Source organism: Pteropus alecto, unplaced genomic scaffold (genome assembly GCF_000325575.1).
Source record: "Pteropus alecto unplaced genomic scaffold, ASM32557v1 scaffold33, whole genome shotgun sequence".
NCBI lineage: Eukaryota > Metazoa > Chordata > Mammalia > Chiroptera > Pteropodidae > Pteropus > Pteropus alecto.
Genome location: NW_006435762.1, coordinates 9,835,279 through 9,859,551, shown reverse-complemented (window position 1 = coordinate 9,859,551; position 24,273 = coordinate 9,835,279). Strand labels below are relative to the sequence as shown.

Below are 24,273 nucleotides of genomic sequence, written 5' to 3'. Positions count from 1 at the left end.
TAGTGCCTGGACAGGGCCATTTCACTCTGGCCCTCCTGCCAACTTTTCCTCATGAACTATTAGTAGATTTCATCACCTTCTGAGACTGAAACTCCCCACTAATAGCTTCGGGTTGAAGCTATTTCAAAATTAAAACTGTTGGTTAAGTGCTTGGTGTTGGGGAAGAGTACCCTTATCTTTCTTTCTCTTCCATATTCCTAGTGCTTTTACACACCTAAGTGCCATGGAAATAGGAATAATTTGCTGGACAGTGCTCTGGACATAAAGGAATTCTTCGACCACAAAAATGGGACCCCCTTTTCATGCTTCTACAATCCAGATGGCCAATCTGAAGATGTCATTCTCATAAAAAAGTATGACCAAATGGTTATCTTCCATTGTTTATTTTGGCCTTCGCTGACGCTGCTAGGTGGTGCCCTGATTGTTGGCATGGTGAGATTAACACAGTACCTGTCCCTACTATGTGAAAAATATAGCACTGCACCCAGAGGTGGGATAGGTGGCAAAGTACCTTATATGAAACAGCATCAATTCAAAGTGTGGAGTGTGGGGAGGAGCAAAGGAAGGAGCAGAGAAACCTTAAGATGGTGGCCAAATTAATGCCCTAGCTTTTAGATACCTGCAATTTCTGCACTTGAGGACCTAATTACAACTGCTTGCAGGCTAACCAAAAGGCAAATTTAGGTATGATATGGGAAAGAAAAAAAATTAAAAAGTCTCATATACATATTCCACAAATTTTGTTAATACATACAGATTCACCATCTTTTCTACTCCAACTCTCTTTCCACATGAGCCAAGGAAGCACTTTTTGTTCCCACATGGCAAAATGAGCTCTAGGTAGTTATCTTTTACCTAATTTCAGCTCTAGATAAAATTTGTCAATGTGGAAATAATCGATAAGGGTATCAAACCTACTGAGCAGTGAACAATCAACCTAGTTCTATGCAATATAGTTCACATTAAAACATTTCTCAAAAAAATTCTTGAAGAACAGTTCATTCTCTAGAGGAAGACAGTAATTTCAGAAAATGTGGACCTACCATTTTACTTCACCATTCATGATAAAGGAAGAAAGCCGCTGCCTAGAAAATTCACTAAGTTTAGAGTTATCTATACTTAACTTTGCCATGTACCATGTAATATTTCTTTCGGCAACATTTTTTCTCGTTAATTATGCTTTCCGTAAGCTCATTGTATTCTTTGTGCATGCACATGCTGATGAGAGTGGAAGAGATGGCTAGAAATGTGTTAAGTAAGGAGAAGCCATCCTGGATGCAACTTAAGATTCATCTCAGATAATCTGGATACTCAACACCTGTCCATATTTTAATTGATGAATCGACCAGGTTATTAAATAATGAATGTCACAAGACTCTCCAATAAGTGCTGTCCAGATTAAGCTGAATGAGTTGAAAAGTTTGTTTGAAAACCAATGTGACTCAAAGTATTTTTAAAATTTCACCCCCCCACCCAAAAATGTTACATCATGGACCATAGAATGAGACATTCTTTAAAGCAATTTTTATATGTAGATGTAATCAAACCAGAAACTTTGATTCTAAGCCAATTTAATGCTTTTTAGAAATTAATTTTAAGCCACAAATTACTAAATAAATTGAATAATTAAATAGAGCAACAGTGATTTGACCAGTAATGAACAATTTTGGAGTTTTCTTCTTGTCCTAGTGTGAAATAGTGAAGAGAATATGTGTCTCAGATGAGGATTTATTTGAGCTCGAAGGCCATAATTACAGCTTTTTAGATATGTATCCTTGGGCAATTCGACCGACTTGTTTGAGCCTCTCTCTTCATCTATAAAATGGTGATAATCTCTTCTTTCATGGGGTTATTTTAGGGAATAGAGTAGGTGAAACACCTAGCTTAATTTCTGGCACATAATAGATGTGTTTTAAAATGTTAGTAGAAAAAAAAAATCTTTTGCTGTTTTAATATCCTGTCAGCCTTATCCCTCTTCTGGGTATGTACACAAAGAAAATGAAATCAGTACCTCTAAGAGATAGCTGCACTCCCATGTTCACTACAGCAAGATTCACAGTAGTCAAGATCTGGAAAAAACTTGTGTCCATTGACAGATGAATAAAGAAATTATGATTATAGACATATAATGTATGTATATATACATATACACATATATATAATGGAGTATTATTCAGCCTTTAAAAAGGAGATCCTACTATTTGCAACAATATAGATGAACCTATAGGGCAATATGCTACATAAAATAAGGCACAGAAAGGAAAAAAAACCCACATTTCACGTATATGTGGAATCAAAAAATTTGAATATATAGAAAGAGAGTAGAATGGTGGTCATCAGGGGTAAGGAGGTGGGGGAGATGGGAAGATGTTGATTAAAGGGTACAATAAATTTTAAACCCATCTAATAATAAGCAGTTCTTGGGATTTTTCTCCTAACAAATTCAAAACCACTAATTTGAAACCTAGAATGTGTGAAAGTGTGAAAACTAAAGTTTCATTTACTACAGTTTTCCATTCATAGAGTGGCTACTTGGTTCATCTCAGGAAAGACAGACTTTATGCTTAGAGAACAAAGTCAATTTAGAACAATGTTAATTCAAAGTCATTCAAAGCACCTGACAAATAAAGAAAATTTAAGCAATTATTTGCTCTTAATTGCTTAGCAGTTCTAAGTATCAATGCCCACATGCATTATGGGTCCAAGAAAAGCCCAAACTTACTTTTTGCAAGGCTTACAACAACTGAAAGCAAAAACAGTTTGCTTCTAACTTAACTCTTCTTTTATGTCTGGTCTTCAGCTGACTTGGAAAAAAGTCTACTTGTATATACAAACGCATTCATACATGTATGTGTATACATATATTTCTGCTTGAAATACAAGCATATAATTATGCTTAAAGGGAGTTAATATTTAAAGAGGTATTTCTATAATATTCATCATTTTACTGGGGCAGAAAAATTAGCTTTAAGACATAATAGTTTCAGGTTTTCATTCAATTATTCTGTCATCATTGATAAGAACTCGAATTCAGCTAATTTGATTATTAGCAACACTGGTTTGCTTTTAAGTCCTCAAAAGAAATAGCAAAATATAATTATCACAGTTTTTAAAACATACAGTACACTAAGGATTGTTTGGACACAAGTCAAAGTAATTTTTTTTTTTTTTTTTAATAAACAGCATGATGTTACAGACTGCAAAGTTAAAGGAAAGCAAACATTGACAGTTTCTGATGAGCACAAACAGTAAGTGCAGTCACAGGCCAAACTTCTTGCTAGGAATAGCAAGACTGGGAAGAGGTCTTAAATTTAGTGACACTGTATTATGCTATATTTTCAGTACAATAACACATGCATCTTGCTGTGTCAGATACTTTTTGGGCCATCGTTAAAAGAACATTTAAAAACATTTTTTTCCCTAACTAATGCAGAATACCACAGGATTTCAATTCATTGAATAACAAAATATAGAGAGATAGATTTGCTATTTGGGGTGCTAAAAAGAGTGGTGGCAGCTCTTTTCGAAGCTTCCAAGGTCAACATTTGATGTGTTAGTAGTCTTTTGGTAGTGCCACATACCCCAAGATATTAAAGTATAATGTTCCCAAAGGGTATATTGTTTTAGATCTTATTCAACCCTATTAAGTCCGAAGACTGAATCACACTGAAACCACTGAAGCTTAGGTTCCAGAGCCAAAAACACTTCGAAATCAGATGAAGGCCCAGCTCTCCAACTACTCTTAGGAACATAAATTAAACCTGATAAGGGGATTTTTCTTACGAACTCAATAGATAATGACCACATTTGGAAATTCACATTAGAATTAAGGAGTTGTCTTATTAAAGATATTTTGAAAAAATACCAAAGTTGGTTTTCTGCCTTCTGGCTAACCTAGAAGAATTAACAAAAATAAGAATCATGTAAAAATGTACACGGCTTTTAGCATAACCACAAAATTATTGTAGTGACTGATTAAATAGTTTCAGATAGACTCAGGACTTAAATAGCTTACAAAAACGCATTAAAACAACCCCTTTCCATACTTACCAACATGAGAAATGGAGTCTACAGTTGGTAGTGAAATTCAGTTACCCAACTACGCTAAATGTACAATGGATTGATTTTACTTTTTTTCCTCCCTGCTAAAACTCTTATATGTAGTTGTGTAAAAAGTCAGAAAATTTCCTATGGCTCATAACTGTCACTTTATACTAACTAACATGGCTGTAATATTAGCATATCTAAAATATTAACACATCTAAGCAAAAGGAATGGTGCTGCACTGATAAAAAGCAAGTGCAAAACTTAATCAAGTGGAATACTTGAATGAAATAAGCTTATTTAAAAACTAACATCCCAACTTGGGAAACTCCTAATAAATTCTAAACTTCTGAATTTTAGAACCTCGATGTTTACACCTTTTATAAAAGATGCCTCTTGACTAGAGCTAGCAAGCAGTGTGTATACAAATAGAAATGTGTGCATATACACACACACACACACACGCTAATTTCACTAATAATCGAGAAAAGAGAACACCACTAATTTCAAATGTTGAATTCAAGAACCTAGTACCATGAACCTCCTAGCACTATAGCCTTTTCCAAATGGCTGGAGCAATGACTAAATTTTTAATCAAATTTTTTTCTTCATGTCTCCAAAGCCATTAAAAACAAGGCATGCCAACTTTGACTTTATAAATCCAAAATACAGTGCTCTGCAAATTTCTGTAATACCAGAGCCTGAGTATTGAATTGTGACTCATCTATTTTTTTCTTTATTAACCTTCTGAGGTAGAGTTACCAATCCAATTTTATCTAGAGCATAGTTATCCCTATAATCTTTTCAGAAAGTGAACATAATTTTTAAGAGGAAAAAAAAAGGCTTCCCAGGCTATGGCATATAAGATATATTTACAATTTTAATGTAACAATTAAAAAATAAAAATGGTTCATGTTTCTATTTTAAAAAACAGCCCAGCTGTATTATTCTGTCACCAAGAATTATTATGAGTATCCTGTCAATGCTGAATTTTATAGTTCAGCTTTCACAATCCCATCCTTGATGGAGAGTTAATTCCCTCATGGTATGCACAAAATACTCTCACAACTTTCAGACTTTTCTAGTGCCCCATCTGAGCAAGATGGATATGAAGAATGTAACTCATTCAAACAACTCCTCCCTGTTCTCCCCTTCTCTCCACATTACCCCCTTCTCAAAAACATCTGAAGTATGAAAGTTGTTTTTAAATAGTAGAAGCACCACAATCCATTAATACCACATATGGTCTTTAAACTGAAATATTTTAGTGATGTCTTGGACATCAAAATCAATTTTTAAGGTGGATTCTGAGTGAGTGGGTCCAGCCCAGGTCTGCTGTTTCTGCAGACGTACAAACAAAAAGAACTTATTCAGAAAAGTTAACCTGCTGGCTTTAAAATAATGCTGAAAATTAAATTTCTTCAAAGAGTTGGCAAGCATGGGCTATTGGTCAGAATATGGATTAAATGAATTTACAAAATCATTAAGAAATAAATTCAGGTTTATATGCTGTGAAATTTCCATGGTGCCCTTAAAATAGCTGGTGGCTTATAATTTCTTAATATGCCAAATCACACAATTTTTGATGGAAAAAAGAATACAGATGGACTGTGTTTTACCTATGAGAAAATTACCAATCCATTTAAAGTGAATCCAAGAGAGTATATACATTCTAATCAAGTCATTGATTATTTTCCTGATTAATAAGAACTACACTTTACACAAAATACTTTATCAGCAGCTGTTTTCATCAAAAAACCAATAGTCATAGTTTCACAGTTGAAAAAGTTACACATTAAAATATTTTACAATTCATTGTATTCACCAGATTCCCATTTCCTAAAGGGCTTGTAATATAAAGCAAAGTAGAAAGGAAAACCTCAAAGTTAATTACTTTGACACTAAGTTTTACACAGGACACTAAGAACCACAAAAAGCTTAGGTTCATCATAAAATAGAGACCAAATTCCATTCTTATTTAAAAAATCCAATTAGAAACATCTTTTTTAAAAAACCAAATTTCACAATATGATTAACATATTTCAAATTAACAGCAGTCTAAAAATCTTCAAAATAAACAATTTTGTATAGCTGAGACTATGACAAAAAGTTAAAGCATGTTTTTCAAACAGTTGATCTTTTCTTGCTACAATGTGTTTGAAATTAGGTTTTACTTTCTTTAAACCTGCTTTTTTTCCTCCAAAGTAGTCATTGAAGGAAATATTGCTTAAGTAACCGGATGAAATTGTAGAGCTGATAGTTTATATCACATTCAATGACAAAGATGGTTGGCCATAGGAACTGACCAATAGAATTGATCTCTGATACTAAAGTACCTGGAAGCAACAATATTATCACTGATTTGAAACATATCCTAGTCGTCCATGTAGCATTTAATTTAATTTTTGGTTCTGTGCCTTCTGAGAACTACCTGCCCTTTTATTCTTATTTGTAATGCTTTTGCTTAAACTCAGCTTAGATTTTTCAAAAATTTAGTTTGCCTTTACCTAGACCACTTTATCTATATTCATTATAAAATGTGTCTACACTTCTTCAAACAGAATTAATTTGGTTGTAATAATTCTTGAAAATAAATGTCAATGATGAAATAAAGTATGTGGCTTGTGTTTTAATGGTGGAGAGGTCCCAGGAAAAAGGGACTATCTGGACTGATGTGGAAGATGCAAAAATTATATAAATTTTGTGCAAGGAAGCTCAAAATTTTTTTGGCACTTGGGTAAAACACGATTCTCTGTTAAAACTTCAGTTTCCACCATCAAAGTTTCAGATTTGTACCATTTCACTGAGTTTTCCTGTAATCAATCCCTGATATGGAAAAGACTGGGATGTTAGTATGTGTTATAACTGAATAGCTCTAAAAGAACAAAATGTTACATGAACTTTTAATAAGTTATGAAATCTATATCTGCAAAAGAAATCTATTAGTTTCCTGCTTAAAACAGTTTAAATTCTTCTTAACTATTCCAAGACAGTTTAGAGAAATAAGTTCCTTTAATCTTCAAATTTATTTTTCTTGTTGGTAATATTATATACATGCTTTAGTGAAGTACCTAAATCTCCAATAATTATGCCCTTTAAGGGTTCTAAAATAGCCAAATATTAAGAGTAATTGTATTAGAGTCCTTGTTCACTATTCAAGACTTTTACTATAGGTAATTGATTTTATAAGTGAATATTTTTTAAGTGATGCTGTTTCACTAGAGAATATACTGTGCACTCTTTATAAAGTTGTATTCCAATAATATGCCTAATCTAGAAAACTGTCAGCAAATTATTGCACTTTTTCTGGTGTGGCACCTGGACATTTGCTAAAGCTATTTCCTAGGGCATTAATCACTCATTTCAAATACTGAGTAAAATATCAGATTCTGGAGTGATGACTAGTATTAGCGCCTACATCTTGGGTTAATGTTTTTTAAGATGTTGAAGAATGTATCATGTGCTCAAATGCAATTTAATAAAGTTGGAGAACGAGCCCTGATCACTTGGAAATGGAACATGATCTTAAAATGGTTTAAGGTCTTACATTTATTATTGAGATATTGGATAAATAGCTTAAAAAGGTAAAAAGTTCATGGTTTCTATTTCCTCATATTATTAAGTATTATTCATGAGCATACCTCAGTAGAGAGTTTAAGCAATCAAGAAGATACTCTAAATTGTATTAATTTTGGTAACTAATTTCATATGATTGAGGCATCCTGAACTATGAAAAAAGATGGAAGATGGGGATCCATGTAAAAACAAAGAAATAAAAGGAAAGAGGATGACTTTGATCTGTTTTCTTTAAGTAGTTATTCACTAGTATTGATATAAATGGGATAGTGCCTGAGCCTTACCCACAGACCCAGAGAAAAGCTGACCATGCTGATATGAACAATAAAAAATTTGGGGTGCAAAACAATGCATGACTATGGGACAGATCATGAAATAAAGAATATATATTAATGATAGTTTCTATAATATAAATAGCCTTTAATAAAAAAAATAATCTTTTTAATAACATTAATACTCACTTCTATTTTCTGGAAAACATGCATGAAAAATGTATTCAATTGCAAAAGGAGAAAAAAAAATCAACCTATGGTGAATACTGTACAATTCTGGAGCAAGAACTGTTCCTGCTTATTCTTTCTCTATGATGATTATTTTACTTTACGGGTGCCCAGAATTTCCCTGGGAAATCAGAATCAGATTCTTGTAAATACTGTCCAGAAAAAAACCCAAAAACACCACCTTAGAACAGGTCTCATTTGTGACTGCTTCCAAAACTTTGCAGGTAAGACCCCAAATCGTCAAAAGGTTTGATTTATTAAAAAAGAAAAGTCTCTGTTGAAATCTCAAGAGTCCCTGCCACCCCAAGAATTTTTCTTCATTAAACAAGGAGTCAAAAAACCCACTTCAAACTGTAAGTTGAACAGCAATGAAAAAATAAGAGATTTTCATTATTTCCAATCTTAATGTAATTTAACATTAAACTCGTTTACTTGGACCTAATGCAATAATAGACTTTGTATGTCCACATTTCAAAACATAGAACATTTGCAAGACACAAGAAGAGCATCATTCTTTTCTTTCTCCATCATTTCCATATATTTTGGGGTTTTTTTGGTTTTGTTTTGTTTTTAAAAAAAAGATACAAACAATCTTCAAAGTTTACCTTTTTTGGACTTAAGGCATAACATGAAATTGCGCATTATTCTAAAGCTTAATTTTGAAATGAACTAGTTTAGTGCTATCAAACCCTGTTTGCATTTGCATTATTTAAATTATATAGTATTTTATTTCTGTTCTTGCCATAAATTCTAATGCTGTTCATGGATTGTGCAATTCCTATGCAATCAGTCTTTGCCTGTTGACAGTTATTAACAGTGCAGTACAGAATCCAATATTGAGCTTTCAGTTTTTAGTTATCATTTCAGTTCAAAGCATGCTGCTTAATTGTGTGGAAGATCCAATCCATTTTTGTTGTCCAGCCACCATGATGTGCATCATTCATTTGTTTCATGAAATATTCCAAAGCTTCTTGTTCAGTTTTATCTAAAGCTAGGGTCTTTCGAATGTATGCAATATCATCAAAAGATTGTAGTTCTGGCATTCCAGAGCCAAGCATCATTGAGAAAAGATTTATGAAGAGATTGGCATGCTGCCGAATAGCTAGATAAGCTTTGTAACACATTTCCTGAAACCTACAAGTAATAAGAACAGTTTGGTCAGTACAGAGCAAATGGTGTTAATACCTCCAGGTCTCTGCTCAAATGTCACATCATTAGAGATGTGACAAACGTATGAAAAATAGCATTCCTCTCCCCAATCCCTTTGCCCCACACTAGAATGTAAACTCTGAGTCCATAAGGACTTTTACTACTTTATCACCAGCACCTGGAATAATGCCCGGCACATTAGAAGTTTAATAAGGATTTGTCAAATACATGAACTGATCTGTATATTGAAGCCTTTAGGATTTAAGCTAGGGCCAGGACTGAATTTTAGATAAAATAAAATTTTATGAAAGGTTTTAAAAGTACTTTAAGGTTTAAGATAGAATAATGATACACCGTAAGGTGGTAAGAAAAATTGCGAATAAACGTGGTAATTATAGTTGGCTGAATTCCTCAAATTGTATGACTGAAAAATGTTTCAAGCCCTATACATTATTTGTCAATATGGAGAAGGAGGAATCCAATTATTTAAACAGCAGTAAAAGCTTTTACTGTATAATGAAGTTTAAAGATCACTTTCTTTTTTGACCTTAGTTAACTAAACAAATTGGTTTTTCTTTCCATTTTCTTCACAGCATTACATAATAAATAAAAAAACCCAAATACACTGAAATAGTTTATGCTATGATGTTAATATAACATCTATTATTTGAAATTGAAAAATATCGATTGTTTTTAATAGAGCAGCAAGAATTCTTTATTTTGTGCTTTTGATTTTCTGAGCTTACCTTTCAAATTCTCTTGTCTTTGTGCATTCTTGGGCTCCTTTACTAATCACTATCAAGAAATCTTGAGTCAAAACAAATGGCACGCGCTCTCGTTTATAGCCAAATTTTTTCTTCTTGTGATCCAAAAAGTGTCCAAAATCTATATGAAACAGCTTTCAAAAATAAGAAATTATGTTATAGTTTGACAAATGCAGAAATACAATATCCTGAATCAATAAATCTAAGAACGCCAAAACAATTTAAAAAGAGAAAGCTATTACTTGTCCATCATCTTTAACCATGATGTTACTATTGTGACGATCTCCAATTCCCAAAATGAAGGTAGCAACACAATATCCAGCGCATGAACGTGTAAACAGATCAATGGCTGCATCGTATCTACAAAGAAGAAATAAATGCCTCATGAGCAGTGTGGCAATATAGAGTGATCCAGTCCAAAGAGGGAAAAGATGGTCAAAGTCTGTATCGAGACAATGAAAACAATCACTGACATCAAGGGGAGGAGTAATTATGCCCAAAGATCTGAGAAGTTTTGAGATTCTGAAGTTTTCAAGAAGTTCTAAGGAAATTTCTAGATATTCTCTGACCAAAGCATAATTCTTATTATAGTGAAAAAAAACCCAAAAACTTATTATGTCATAAAAATGAATTAAAATGAATTTTTTCTAATTATTTTAACAATAAATTAGAAGTAAAATTTTGAATGTGAAATGTTAATTTTTCTAAAACAGAACAGGCAATAAGAAAAACATCTTTTAGATATCTAAGTTGAATGTACAGGATTTTATTAAATTATAAGCAATTTTGATTATTTAAAAACAATAATCTCAAATATGTCAAAGGTTTCACATATTTTTTTCCAAGTAAATACAGCTGTTTTCTCTGGTCTAACTCTAAAATGTACACAACCATTAGAAGATTTGTCTAACGAAAACTTAGATTAAATAGGAAACTTAGATTAATAGGAATAGTAAACTCACATTTCTCCTTTGTTCTTGTCTTTGAGCCACTGATGTAGTGTGTGGCTGTTGAACTGCAGTGCACCTTTCAGGCCGCCTTTGCACTGAATTTGCATAATAGTGTGAGAATTTCTCACCACCTCAATAAGTCCCACACAGTCACCAATTGACAGACATCCATATGGTAACATTCTGAAAAAGGGTCAAGACATTTGCAATTAGATGATGGAATTTTAAAATAATAAATATTTTAATAGGCTAATACAGCAATATCCTAGCATTTGCAAATTTGTCACACATCACCTTTACTCCCTTAACCTAATTTTAATTTTCTTTTATTATAGTATGACGAACAATCCTAGAAAAATCCTCAAAATTATCTGCTATCATTTATTATAACTTTCAATTGAAAAGGATTTAATTATATATCAGAGAAGCACTAAGAAAATTATCGTGGCAATTAAAACTTCATAAACATAACTTAAAAGTATGGGTGAATTTCAAGATGTTTGAAACATAAATAATACTTTAAGGCAGTTCTCAAAATTTTAGTCTCAGGACTCCTTTATACTCTTAGCAATAAACTATTATACAGTAACAAATAACATCTATTATAAAACAAAAAACCTATATTAAAAAAACTTAGAGTGACACTGATTCCCAGTATTTCACATTTCTTTAATGTCTGGCTTAACAGTACTGAGCTGGATTCTGATATATGCTTCTGCATTCAATCTAGTGCAATGTTTTAATAGAAGCAAATGAAGAAAATCTGGCCTTATGCAGGTAGGTAGTTTGAAAAAGGAGTATTGTAATAGTCTTTTTAGATAACTGTAGATATTTTTCTTTGATACTATTCCAAAATTTGACGAGATAGGTTCTCAAGTTGCAATGTGAAATCTAAAACCATATTAATAAACGTTTTATACTCTGTTATATTAAATCCATTTGTCTACCTAGCCTGTGTACAGAACTTTTACTCCTATATGACTTTATAACATTCCGCATTGGTCACTTGGCAGATATTAGTTCACTGAGTTATAGAGGTCTTTCAAATGCTGATACTTTTCATTATACCAACTAAAAAAAAAAATCACAATTGTTAATATTATAATTAATAGTTAATCTTATAATAATCTTATAATAATTATTGATCTTATTAAAAAAGTTTTTAATTTGGGGGAAAATGTTTTCAAAATTCTGACTTTTGCTAGAAAGTTCAAATTTGACAATTAATAACAAATTCTGTCAGTTGTTCTCCTTGAAGAGAGGCTCATATTGTTAATTTTCAAAAAAAAATGTCTGCCAAATACCCATGTCTGAATAACCATAGCTTATCTATTAGTTATTCTTTAAGTAAAAATGTGTTCCATAAAAGTCAGCTAGTTCAGCTCATAACTCAAATAACCCACAAATGTTTACCTTGATACAACCATACTTTGGTATGCAGCATAAGTGCTTTATGGGTACTTTCCATTCATTACACAGAAAATTAAAAAGGACATGTAGTCAAGAGTGGAGATGTGAAGATTTAAAGAGACAATGAAAAAAAAGCACCTAATACCCCAAATGGTATGTAAGTACTAAAGTATAGTTTTTCTTTCTCTGTTCTCATAAATTACTATATATTCTTTCTACCTTTACTTCTTAAATTACTAAGAGTAATAGTCTACATTCATTTTCATTTTCTCACTTAATTCCTCTCAGCCTAACTTCTACACCTACCACTCTACTGAGTCAGCTCTTCTTAAAGCTAACCATGAATCATATGAATCATCAAATCCAAAGACCTTTTCGTAGTCTTTATGCTCTTAAACTCCCAGAAGCATTTGACATTATAAATTGTAAATCTCTCCCCTCCTTCGGGTTCTGTGAATCACTTACTCTGGTCCTCTTGCCCTTTTGAACATTTCTCTTATAGAATCTTTTCTTCTACCTGTCCTGGTAAATATAGAAATATCCTAAGGTTGTACTACTGCTCAATCGCTCTTATTTTACATTTTATTACTGTTGAACATAGTTTAAAGAGTCACATAGTCCTGTACGTCATGTTAGAAAAAAAAGCAAACAAGCAGAGTTACCATAAACCTGAATGTACGTTTGGCCCAGTATAAATAAAAAATGCTATGATTGTACTTAAATTTACTTATTTAAAATTAAACGTTAAACAAAAAATTTTTACTTAAATTTACTTAAGTTAAAAAAATATTTTAAAAATATTATGACTTAAAAGCTTTCCAAAGATCCAATTTACTTTCTAATGACCTAGCTTTAGATTTTTTTCACAGTTATTAATTTACGATTAAATATTGTAATTACCAGAGTTATAGAGTTAAATCCTTCTTTCTATTCTATTTCTGCATTCTCGTTTGTACTCTACTCCCCCAGGGGGGTGGGGTTGGGGTGGGGCGTGGTCATAATAGCATGTGGAGCTCTTAGGACACAGGAAATTATACTAAAAAAGGAAACTTGATTCTTATAGCAGTTATTGTTTTTAGAAAACAGCAGAGATTGAGCCAAAAATCAGGAATTAATTAAAATTGATGACTGAATTTTGTGATTTGGCAGGTTACTTGAGATGTCCATTTTTTCTTTGCATTAAAAGGGTTCTACTATTTGTCACCGTTATTTTTATATACTAGCTACTCAACCTATAAGAAGCACACAAATAAACCCTAATCTATGCTGCTGCTGAAGCTAGAATTGACCCCTATGCCCACTTATAGACAAAAATACTTTTGGAGTGGGTAGCCTTAGCCTGAATGACTCTAGATTTGCAAAGAGACGAGAAGAGAAGCAAAAATTACTAGGAGAGATGATGCATCACAGAAAAATTGGAGATAATACTGACAATTGTGGAAGGGTGGGCAGAAGTCAACAGAATGGCAAAAACTTTAAGATTAGTTGCTTTCATAAATTTTGCTGCAAAATTGACTCAAGATAAGAGGATTTAGAAAGTTTTAAAATTAGAAAATTTATATTATGAAAGAAACTTTCTCCTAAATTCTTAACTTCTGAAAGAAAATAGGGGCTTTTTGTGTCTCCTATGTCCTGTTCCTAAATAGTGACACTCCAGAGGCAGTTGCAGTCTTTACCAGCTTATAAGAGATAGTTCTTTTTATCTAGCTGAATCTCATTAGCTATTCTAAACCAAGGAAGAGGAGGACAAATGAAAACACCATAGTGTAATTAACTAGCGTTAATTACTATTCCATATATTTCTTTATAGATATATGCCTCTATGTGCTTTATAATTAAAATTTAGTAATAGTTTACTTTTTCAGGATAACTTTCAAAATACATGGTGCTTTATTGGTTACCTACCGAAGATCAAGACCTTGATTTTGCCAGATATTTTCCATAATGCGGATAATTTGAAGTGTTAGCATATCTTGCCGTAAATCTGAAATTCAAATAATATGTACCACCACTTAATGCCATAAATGCAAATTTGGGTATCATGTCATTATACCGTTTTCAAATGGAAAATAAAGCAAGCTACATTTACTCTTCGATATAATCTATAAGGAAGCAATATTCTGATTCTTTAACCCATTTCTAAAGTATTGCATAAACCCATCTATGTAACAATGTAGGGTAAGCTAAGCTGTTTCACAAAAAATTTACTTTAAAATATTTAAAGTACTTATTTTTCTGAATTCTTAAATTTGAATATTTATATTAAAATATTGAGTTAACAGAATTCAGTGCTGAAATGTCATTTCCCAATGGAAACTCATCAGTGATTCCCTGACTACTCCCCCACAACCTGTTCTCCATGTAAATCAGGGCTTCCTCTTACCTGATTCCTTAGCAGATTACACTTTTCCTTTGTACCATGGTTATAATTTTATTTTTGTAATTATTTGTTAACATCTCTCTTTTTTCTGTTAGACTGTAAGTTTTAAGAGGGCAGGGATTGTGTTTTATTTATTCTTATAACCCCATGGTCTAGCACATCAAATATTTATGGAATAAATGGATGCACAAACAGCTAAGCAAATGATAGTCAGAAACTGATTTCAGGCTTTCTGATCCTAAACCTAGTACTTCTTTTCAATAATTACACATACATATTCTAAAGGTTAAGACATCTTCTTAATATTATATTTTACCACGTGCATATTCTTTAAATGGCTTTCAATAGTCTTCATGATTCATAAATATCCTGTATATAAAAAGACATCTAAATTCATGCATCATAAGTTCATTAATACTCTTCCTTACCATCCCCATTTTTGAAGATGATCTCATTGTTCTGAAAGAGTAACTCTGACATGATGTCTGGGTTCTCCCAATTCAACCACAGTGGCCTTTTTGCAGAGGACATAATTCGACACTCTTCAAGCCTTTAAAATAGTGAAAAAACTTTACTAGGCACCTTACCTTTGTTATTCTTTTATTCTCAAAATTATTTTAAGATATGTACACAATATAGTTTTCTGAAGTGTTATAAAAATTTTAAACTTTCTACTCAATTTCATTTATGAATTCATTTCTCAGGGACTATAAAGAAAAAATAAATACTAAGCATAAAAATTTCTTATATAATAGCATGTGAATTTTCAACAAATATAGGGATATATCATTAGTGTTACAGGTGTTACATTCCATTTCTTAGCCTATGATACCAAAATTCTGGCCATAGAGTGTTTTTAACTCTATTATTAAAGTAGTAAACTCATTCTGAATAAATGCAGTCCTGAACTTAAGAAAATTTTACAACTCTTATTTTACAGGGTAGGAAAATGGGACAGGGAGGCATACATAATCGAACATTGTAATTATAATGGACATTTTGACTTTTCTCAAGATTTTCTCCAGAAAGGTACCTATTTAAGTATATCAGTAAAATTTCCAATAAAGTACCTTACCTGAGATTTCCTAGTTGATGAGCAGGGTTTAGAGGAGATAGAAAGCCCTGCAGAGCATCCATGAAATCTGGTCGCCGCATTTGCTCAACTAAAAACTTCATCTGTACCTGATAAATAAACATAATCATGGTTAGAAACTGATTTTGTAAAAAGTAAAATTAAGTGTTAATTTTTTTTATACACTGGAACCTCAGTATTATGTAGGCTTTGAATCCATATCCTGGATTGGCTGCATTCTAATTGGAAGAGTTTGTATAACACAGCAAGCACCCAACTCAGGCAGTTTCTTTTTTTCTTTAGTTACAAGTAAATATAATACATTTTATTCTTTAAAGGCAGCTGAGTCCACTCCTGCTCACAATTCTGGCATCAGAAACAGTATAGTTATTCTCTGTTAACCTGTATTTTGTTATACACCAGAACTTCAATAAAATCAACTCAGTCACATTGAATAACATTTAGATTAAAACAATAACTTTCTTTTAAAGATTTTTTTTTCCTCAAGCAATATTAATGAAAATGCTGGAAAAATTCATTCAGTACTCTTAATTTACATTCTCTGTAAATTTACATTCCTTTGGGGACTCACTAATAAACTGGGATTTTTTTTTTTATTGTTGTTGCTGTTTTCATTTCACTAGAGCTGAGAAATGATCTCACTTTTTAGTATAAATATAGTGAAATAAATAAAGGATAAAGAGTAGTAAAAGGCCATGAAAAATCTTCACATTTTATATTCCTCAGAAACATTAAGTTAGACTGCAGATGACTATAGTATGTGATGTATTCACTGAGTGACTGAGTCCATTTTATACTTAGAAATGTAAAAACTATTTCTTTACACTCATTTTCAAGGTCACTTTACTAAAAGATAAAAAATGACACAAAATAAAGAAAAATTATTTTTAAAAGTTAGGGCTATATAAAAGATAAAGGAAGAGAAAGAAGAGAGAACTAACATTTACCGGGCACCTCCCATGTTCGAAGGGACTGTGACAGGTGCTTTGCATATCTCACATAATTTAATTCTCACAACAACCCTATGAAGGAAGTATTACTCATATTTTCCAAACGAGGAAAATGAATCTCAAAGACTAAATAATGTGTCTAACATTACACAGCTGAGAGGCAGTGGGACTGGGATCCAAATCCTAATATGCTTGATTCTAAGACACATGATCTGCATATATATCAGGTTCTCAAATAACCCTACCCCATTTCAATGAAGAGAGTCTCAAAAACAAACTAAAGAGTCACATACCTTTTGTGTTTCATCCTTCTTCTCTTGTTTGAGAATGTCAGTTAAGTTAATGAGCTTTTCCATAGCCTCAACTTGCCTATTCAGGTGCTTCAAATACATTCCACATGCACGACAATAGGACTCCAAAAGTAGGCCAAATCTCTGACTAACTGTTTTATTGTGCATCTCAGATCTAAAAGGACAGTGAAAAATTAAAAGAAAAAAAGACCATGTGTATATATATATGTACATGTACATATACATACATACATATATAGTCAAGTGAGTATATAATCTTTTTTAAGAAAAGAAAAAAACGATTTTCTAAATCCATTAAATGTTATAATCATACTAACAACAAAATGATTCAAAATCTATCATTTAGAAGTAAAACAATCAAGGGTTTCAAGTAGTTCCTGAAAAATGTAAATTTAATAAACTGGCTTTTAGGTTTATTTCAACTACTTTTCACTTACTTATCTCAGCACAAGATATATAAACATGAAAAAAAGGAAAGTAGGCACAAAAATAATAAAATGAATAGAGAAGGAGTTAATAACTCAGTGAATACTATTTGACTCTGCTAGCATATATGTCCCTTTCTATACTATGTCTGAATTTATTTTAAACACAGCTTCGAGATTCCACGTTTAATTTATTTTAACATTTAAAAAATCATGTTAATTATAAATCTGTTTCTAAATTTAGAAAAAAAGGATATGACCCCCAACTCTGAGTAGCAGATATATCATAATCTACAAAATACTTTTTATACTTAATTAGCTTGTTTTCTAGTAAGAAACTTGAGAGTTTGTTATTATTCTTCTAAATTCCAAGGTAAGAGTTTTTTTCTTTTTTGGGGGGGATATTTTAATCCACATATACAGTGAAACCAATTGCAACATAAATCAACATTAATCTAGCAAATCTAACTTTGCTTAAAGTAGAATCAAAATCTTTAAAAATATTTCAGCCCTCGTTCCTGTATAAAATTCAGTTTTGAATTTTCCTGCTTAGTTAATGTTAAGATAAAAAGTTGAGGGGAAGCTCATCATTGGTTCAATATACGTTCAGTATAAAAAACTCTTCCAAACAAAAAGTTTGGTATGTAAATAATATATACTTATACATATGTTAAGAAAGTAGTATGTATCTAAAGAATTTAATGAGAAAATAGTTGAACTTACTTTAAATGCCAAAAGAAAAAGTGCCCAATCCTTTGATTAGTCAATGCTTTCTTGAGTAAAAATCTCACAAGCAAGTTATCCAAATACTGTTCATATTTTAGGACCTATGTGTTTGAACACAAACAGACAAAAAACAATTTTACATCAAACAGGGTCAGTTTTTGCATGGTTGGATTTAAATAAAATTTTTTGGAAAGAGAATAGATACTACTGGTAACGAAATTCATTTTCAAAAAAGCATAAAACCAGTTAATGCAGTAGCTTTTGGAAGTTGAATGGATTTAGAATAAAACATTTTTCTATTTTACATTATTTTACCTGTACTAGCTGAATTAGGTACTGAGAAAGTTTGTCATCTGTTAAATATTTTTCCAAGCATCGAACAGCAAAGCCTCGAACCATAGGATCTGGGTAGTTGCAGTCTAGAAGCTCCATAGCCTGTTCAGGTTTGATTGGAGGCCAATCTTTTACCAAGCAGTACATCTGTGCATGAGAAATACCATAAATCATATTTATAAAGCAAAGACAGTTATGAATGAACTTTCTAAGACAGTGCCTTAATTTCTTAATTTAAAATTAGTTTAGATAAAAGCCCCTCTTATGAATTAAGTGCTTACAATGTTCAGTTCTAATTAATTTTATCAGTGGAAGTGGTGTGAATAGTATTTTTCTACACATTACTATTATTAATTAATTTAAAACAGTATATTTCACCTCATACTTATTCAGACTTCCTGAGAGAAAACAATTTGAGCAACATACCAATTGTGCAACATACCAATTTTGTGCAACAGTTATTCAGTAATCTCAAACACACATTTACCTGAGCTACTTCATCTCTAGAATTCCATTTAACGGAGAGAAGCAATTTAGGTAGAATTTCAGGGATAGTTACACAATAGTGTCTGTGTGGAAAAGACAAAACAAAACAAAAAATTCTTTTATGTTATTCAAAAGGCCTAGATGTCTAAATTTTCAACTATGCAATCTTTAAGAAGTTCCAAACACTTTAAAACTCTCTTGCCATTACTAGCCTTCCTTAAAATAAAAAGAAATCAGTATTTAACACTTTAGTTGCATATATAGGTACATATATACTTAGACGCAGTTATAATGGCAATGGGGACAAAAGGAAAATCCAAATGGAAGACAGATACTTACTTAGGAAAAATTATGAGTTTATTGAATAACACTTTTTATAAAGCTCTTTTTATTCACCTGCTTATGCAACATGAATCATGAGAAGAGTCACCACTTCTACTGTGGTCAGTAGACAGAATTTATGTTTTAATGGACTTCATGCAGAAATGCACTACAACTGCTTTATTTAAATAAACCAGTGTGCACTTACCGAGTAGTAGGATAATTTCTTCGTAAATAAAAATAAGGCATTACACTATTACTTGAGGAAATATGAGAAAAAAAAAATAGAGAAAACTCCTAAGAACTGAAATATCTGGAACAACTAAGTCGCAACTAAATTGATCTAAAACTATGGAATATTTTTGTGGATTCTGAATTTTATTAAAAAACAAAAATAAAAACCAATCCTAAAAATAGTCATATTAGGAATTTAGAATTTGAAAAAGCCTTCAATGTGCAAAGTTAGTCCCAATGCAGCACGGTTTTCTAGAAATACTGGTCTATGTCCACAGCTTTAAAAAGATCAGCCGAAGTCAGTTCTTTCTTCTGTAACATAAGACAGAAACAGAGACCCTCCATGTTAACACTTACCTGTGGCTCCACAGAAAATCTTTCTCTTGCTCAGTGATTTCAGATAGAGGATCTCGGGTACAAATTGCTCGGAGCTGTTCTTTATCATTTTCCCTTAATTCGTTGTCTCTGGCTAGTCTGTTACTCTGTAAAATAAAGAAATATCTTATGTAATTTTCTTTGCCACATTTGCCACCCAGAATTCATGACTGACCTACAAAAAAAGAAAACTGTCAATAAACTTTATATTGCTTATTAACTGTTGTGAAATAGTTTACTATTCTCATTGAAATACTTTATTTTCAGGGAAAGGGAAGAATCAACTTAAGATAGTATTTATGGAACAAATCCAATAACTTACTTGGTTAACATTACCATCGATCACAGAACAGAAAATGTCAAAGTTGGTCAGGGAAAAGATCTGACTGGGATACTAGGGGATAGTAGTGAATAATTTACTTCTCATTCTGATGAGGCCCTTTTCTAGTAGTCTATTAACTAATCTGTTAATATTTCTAGAATAAGAGAATAAGAAATAGTAAAATAATAAAATAAAAACATAAATTCTTTCATAATCTTTGCTTGAATATATCCTTATAATCACTCAAGGCTTTCAAATTTAAAAGTAAAAATAAATAAGGGAAAAAAGGAAAAGATACACCCCCATTAATATACCATATATTGAATGTACAGAGACTAAAAAGAAAATACCATAACTTTCAGTATAATTCTAAAATTCCAAGTAATGTACTTATTTCCTTTAAATATAGATAAAGTAACTACATAATGAATAATTATGAGTGTATTACACTACATTATGCAAAACAAATATACATCGCTTAGAATGGGTTACACATATTCCTCATGGCTAAAAATGAAAGCAAATATTCATGCTACTTGGTTTTTATACATTTAAAAATTGTTAATTTATCTAACAGCATAAAGAAATTACTGGCACATATTCATTCAACAAATATTTATTAAAACATGTATTGTGTGTCTTCTCTTGTTCTTACTGTTGGGGTCATAAAATAGTATAAGAACCTGTACTAACAGGGCCTCCATTATAGTGGGAAATTAAATGAACATATAAGAAAAACATTGGAGAGTTGATATACTCTGGGTGATGTCACTGAGAATGAGTGGCTACTTTAGAACGGGCATTTGAAAATGGCCTCCAGGAAGCTAGTATTTAATTCGTAATCTAAATGAAAAGAAAGGACCAGCCACACCAAGATCAGGAAAAGACTACTGCAGATGGAGGGAACAATGAACATGCCCCAAAGAGAGAATGAGTTGGGTGAAGGAGAAACAGTAAGAAGGCCAGTGAGCCTGAAGCCCAGTCGATGAGGGAGAAGAGTGACAGGAAGTCAAGTTTAGAGCATTAAAATTTGTGGTCAGGGTAAAAGGTATGGATTTTTAGTGAAAGCTATTTAAAGGATGAATACTGTGATTTGATTTATGTTTAATAAAGATTATTCTGGCTGCTCTGTGGAAGGAGGGAAACCAGTTAGGAATCTATTGCAATCGTCCAGGTAAGAGAAAATAAATACTTAATCTTCAATTCACCAAGAAAAGTAGTCGTTAACTATTTACCATCTGGGTCTAATAGACTCTTAATTCTTTTATGTTACTTACTTATTTTTATTTTTTATATTTTTAACATAAAATAATTTAAAGAATAAAGTGATGTGGAAAAACAATTATGCTAGACATCTTAATAAGAATTTAAGCATAGTAAAACCAAACTTATAATCCAAAGAGGGCAACACCTTTTGAATGCAACTACTTGCTTGCTCATTAACTACCGTGCATGATCTTGGAACATATCCATTTTGTAAATACTGGTTCCAGATTTTAAATACATATCTACTAAGTTCTAGCTTATCATTACTTCTGGTTTTTCTTCTCATATTTGCATGTCAAAATGCAATACTTTTGCAAACTTTGGTAGTTCATAATTTCATTAGAATGGCCATTTTCTTTGCTTCATAATTGTAAAACATTTCTATTTTCTATTTACATATATCAGAATAATCAATTCAAGGAATTTAAAAATTTCTACATCACCTTTTTCCTTCCAATCATCTTTATATATACATTTGCCTGAAGCATTTATCCACTTAGAAAGTGTATCATAAAAGATGGAAAGAATACTGTAAAACAAAAAGTGTAGTCCGGACTCTTATAAAAAAGATATCATGTGATGAAGTCATTCCCGTCGAATGACTAATTGAATGTGAATACCATATTTCCTTTTTGTCCTTGGAAATATATTGTTTACTCATCATTTCTTGAGCTTGAGAAAATTCATCTAGGTTATTGTCATCTGAATTTTTACTTATATGATCAATTCACCATTATCATTAGAGTCTAAAGTTGTGGTTCTTAACTGAGGTGATTTTGTCTGTCCCCTCCACTTCCCAGGGCCTTGAGATTGTTTGGAGACATTTTTGATTGTTACAACTTGGTCTACTGGCATCTAGTAGGTACAAGCCAAAGATGCTGCTAAACTTCCTATAATGCACAGAACAGCCCCTACAACAAAGAACTATTTGACCCAAGATGTCAACAGTTTCGAGATTGAGAAATTCTGCTTTAGAGTGCTATTATCTGTCTCTTTGCATTCTGATTTGTCTAAAAATTGTGAAATACTTTCTTCTGTCAATTTTCTTCTCTTTGTCATTATGAGTGGAAAGGGAAAATTTCTGAATTCTAAACAGTGTTCAATGAGAACCTAAAAAACAACAAAAAACTGCAAAGGTGGTGTTTGCAGACTTCTTTATACCTCTAGAAAGATGATGGAAGACACTGGGCAATGCAATTAGAAGAATGAAGGATGATATAATATTGATGATTTATTTCACTATTTTATCATATTTCTAGGCTATTCTATCCTATGTTTTTATATTACTTTAGTTTTTTTTAAGTATAGTTGGAAGTATTTGATGAATATTAATTAAATAGGAAAACTAAGGTCCCATAACATACCTTAGATTTATAAAAGTTTCAACAGACTCAATATTAGTTGAAAGATAAAATCTTTAGTTTATTATAAAAATATTTTTTTAAAAAGTTCTAGCAAAAAAAATCATAAAATATCAATCCTCACAAAGTGTTAGATCTGCTCAAAAAAGAAACTCAAAAGTTAAAATTGGCTCCAATAGACCCTGATAGTAAATTGAATTCAATGGCTGAATGAATAAAATAGGAGAGAATGAGTTTTCAAGTGACTTTACTCTTGTAACTCAGTTTATAGGTATAACTAATTGGACAAGACTATGGACATGTCATGGGCATGCTTACCCCGATAAAAAATTAAGGAATTCCTGTTCAGTTATAACAGAATGGTTAAGAGTAAGAGGTTCAATACTTATTAAAGAGTGATATCAAATAAGTTATTTAGATTCCTTAAGCCTACACTTCCTTACTGGTGAAATAAGGATTATATTAATACTTACCTTTATAGAGATTGTTTTTAAAATAAATAACACGTGAAAAGTGATTGGTGTGGCATTTGGTACACAGTAAGCACTTGATAAATATTAACAATTCTCGCCAAAGAAATAAACTTATAGAATAGTGGCTACGTTTTTCAAGAAAGAGAATCTCTTTTTAATGTCAAAAAGTTTATACTTTTAGTATCTGATAGAATTCAGTAATGATTTTAAATTAATTTGTACTTAGTATATAAAGAATTTATTATACTGCAATATTGTCCTAGAGCCTATAGTAGCTATGCCAGTGTAATTAAAACACATAAAACCCTTTCATACATACAAAGAGTATGTATCCAAATCCGCTGATTATAATTGATACTTAAGAAAACTCAGTGATTTGCCTTACCAGTCCTGCGTGGGCATAACTAAATCCTGCTTCTCGGGACACAGACCAATTGGCATGCTCTTCAATCACTGACATATCTGGAAACTTTACACTGCTGAATTTTAACCAGTCAAACTCCAACTCTAAGCATGGAGTTTCCTAGGAGATGCGATAAAAGTTATTATATATATTGTGTTTGACTGTCATAAAAAGAAAAAAATTATAATTTATGAAAATAAAAAGCTTACTTTATTTGGATTTGATCCAGTAACACCAATAGGGTTCAGTAAATCTTCTAATCCATGAGGTACTGGCCAAAGATTCAGAGCCATTTTTCCAGATACTAGAGTATCTGTGTAATCAAACAAATTTATATTTCCCCAGGCCAATGGGCAATGTTCCTTAAAAAAAATAAATAAAACACAGAAAAATATTCAATACTGTGTGGATTAGAGAATGT

The 24,273-nt window shown here is 31.7% G+C and overlaps 2 protein-coding genes across 3 annotated transcripts in view; one reads left to right on the top strand and one right to left on the bottom strand.

Moving 5' to 3' along the window:
* Positions 1–3,252, top strand: part of KCNMB3 (potassium calcium-activated channel subfamily M regulatory beta subunit 3) — an 11,698-nt gene extending 8,446 nt beyond the window's left edge. The window contains exon 4 of one of the 2 annotated variants that reach the window (XM_006910854.3): positions 3,184–3,252. In XM_006910854.3, coding sequence (XP_006910916.1) covers positions 3,184–3,252 — 69 coding nt within the window. The other variant, XM_006910853.3, reaches the window with a different exon arrangement.
* A 1,654-nt stretch (positions 3,253–4,906) lies between these two features.
* Positions 4,907–24,273, bottom strand: part of PIK3CA (phosphatidylinositol-4,5-bisphosphate 3-kinase catalytic subunit alpha) — a 35,979-nt gene continuing 16,612 nt past the window's right edge. Inside the window, exons 8-21 of the mRNA XM_006910852.3 lie at positions 24,062–24,214; positions 23,835–23,972; positions 20,010–20,134; positions 19,099–19,180; positions 18,594–18,758; positions 18,276–18,379; positions 17,110–17,281; positions 15,849–15,955; positions 15,202–15,323; positions 14,299–14,377; positions 10,996–11,166; positions 10,276–10,393; positions 10,016–10,167; positions 4,907–9,254 (exon numbers count right to left, since the gene is read on the bottom strand). Coding sequence (XP_006910914.1) covers positions 8,984–9,254; positions 10,016–10,167; positions 10,276–10,393; positions 10,996–11,166; positions 14,299–14,377; positions 15,202–15,323; positions 15,849–15,955; positions 17,110–17,281; positions 18,276–18,379; positions 18,594–18,758; positions 19,099–19,180; positions 20,010–20,134; positions 23,835–23,972; positions 24,062–24,214 — 1,959 coding nt within the window. The 3' untranslated portion in view covers positions 4,907–8,983. The remainder of the gene's footprint in view (positions 9,255–10,015; positions 10,168–10,275; positions 10,394–10,995; positions 11,167–14,298; positions 14,378–15,201; positions 15,324–15,848; positions 15,956–17,109; positions 17,282–18,275; positions 18,380–18,593; positions 18,759–19,098; positions 19,181–20,009; positions 20,135–23,834; positions 23,973–24,061; positions 24,215–24,273) is intronic.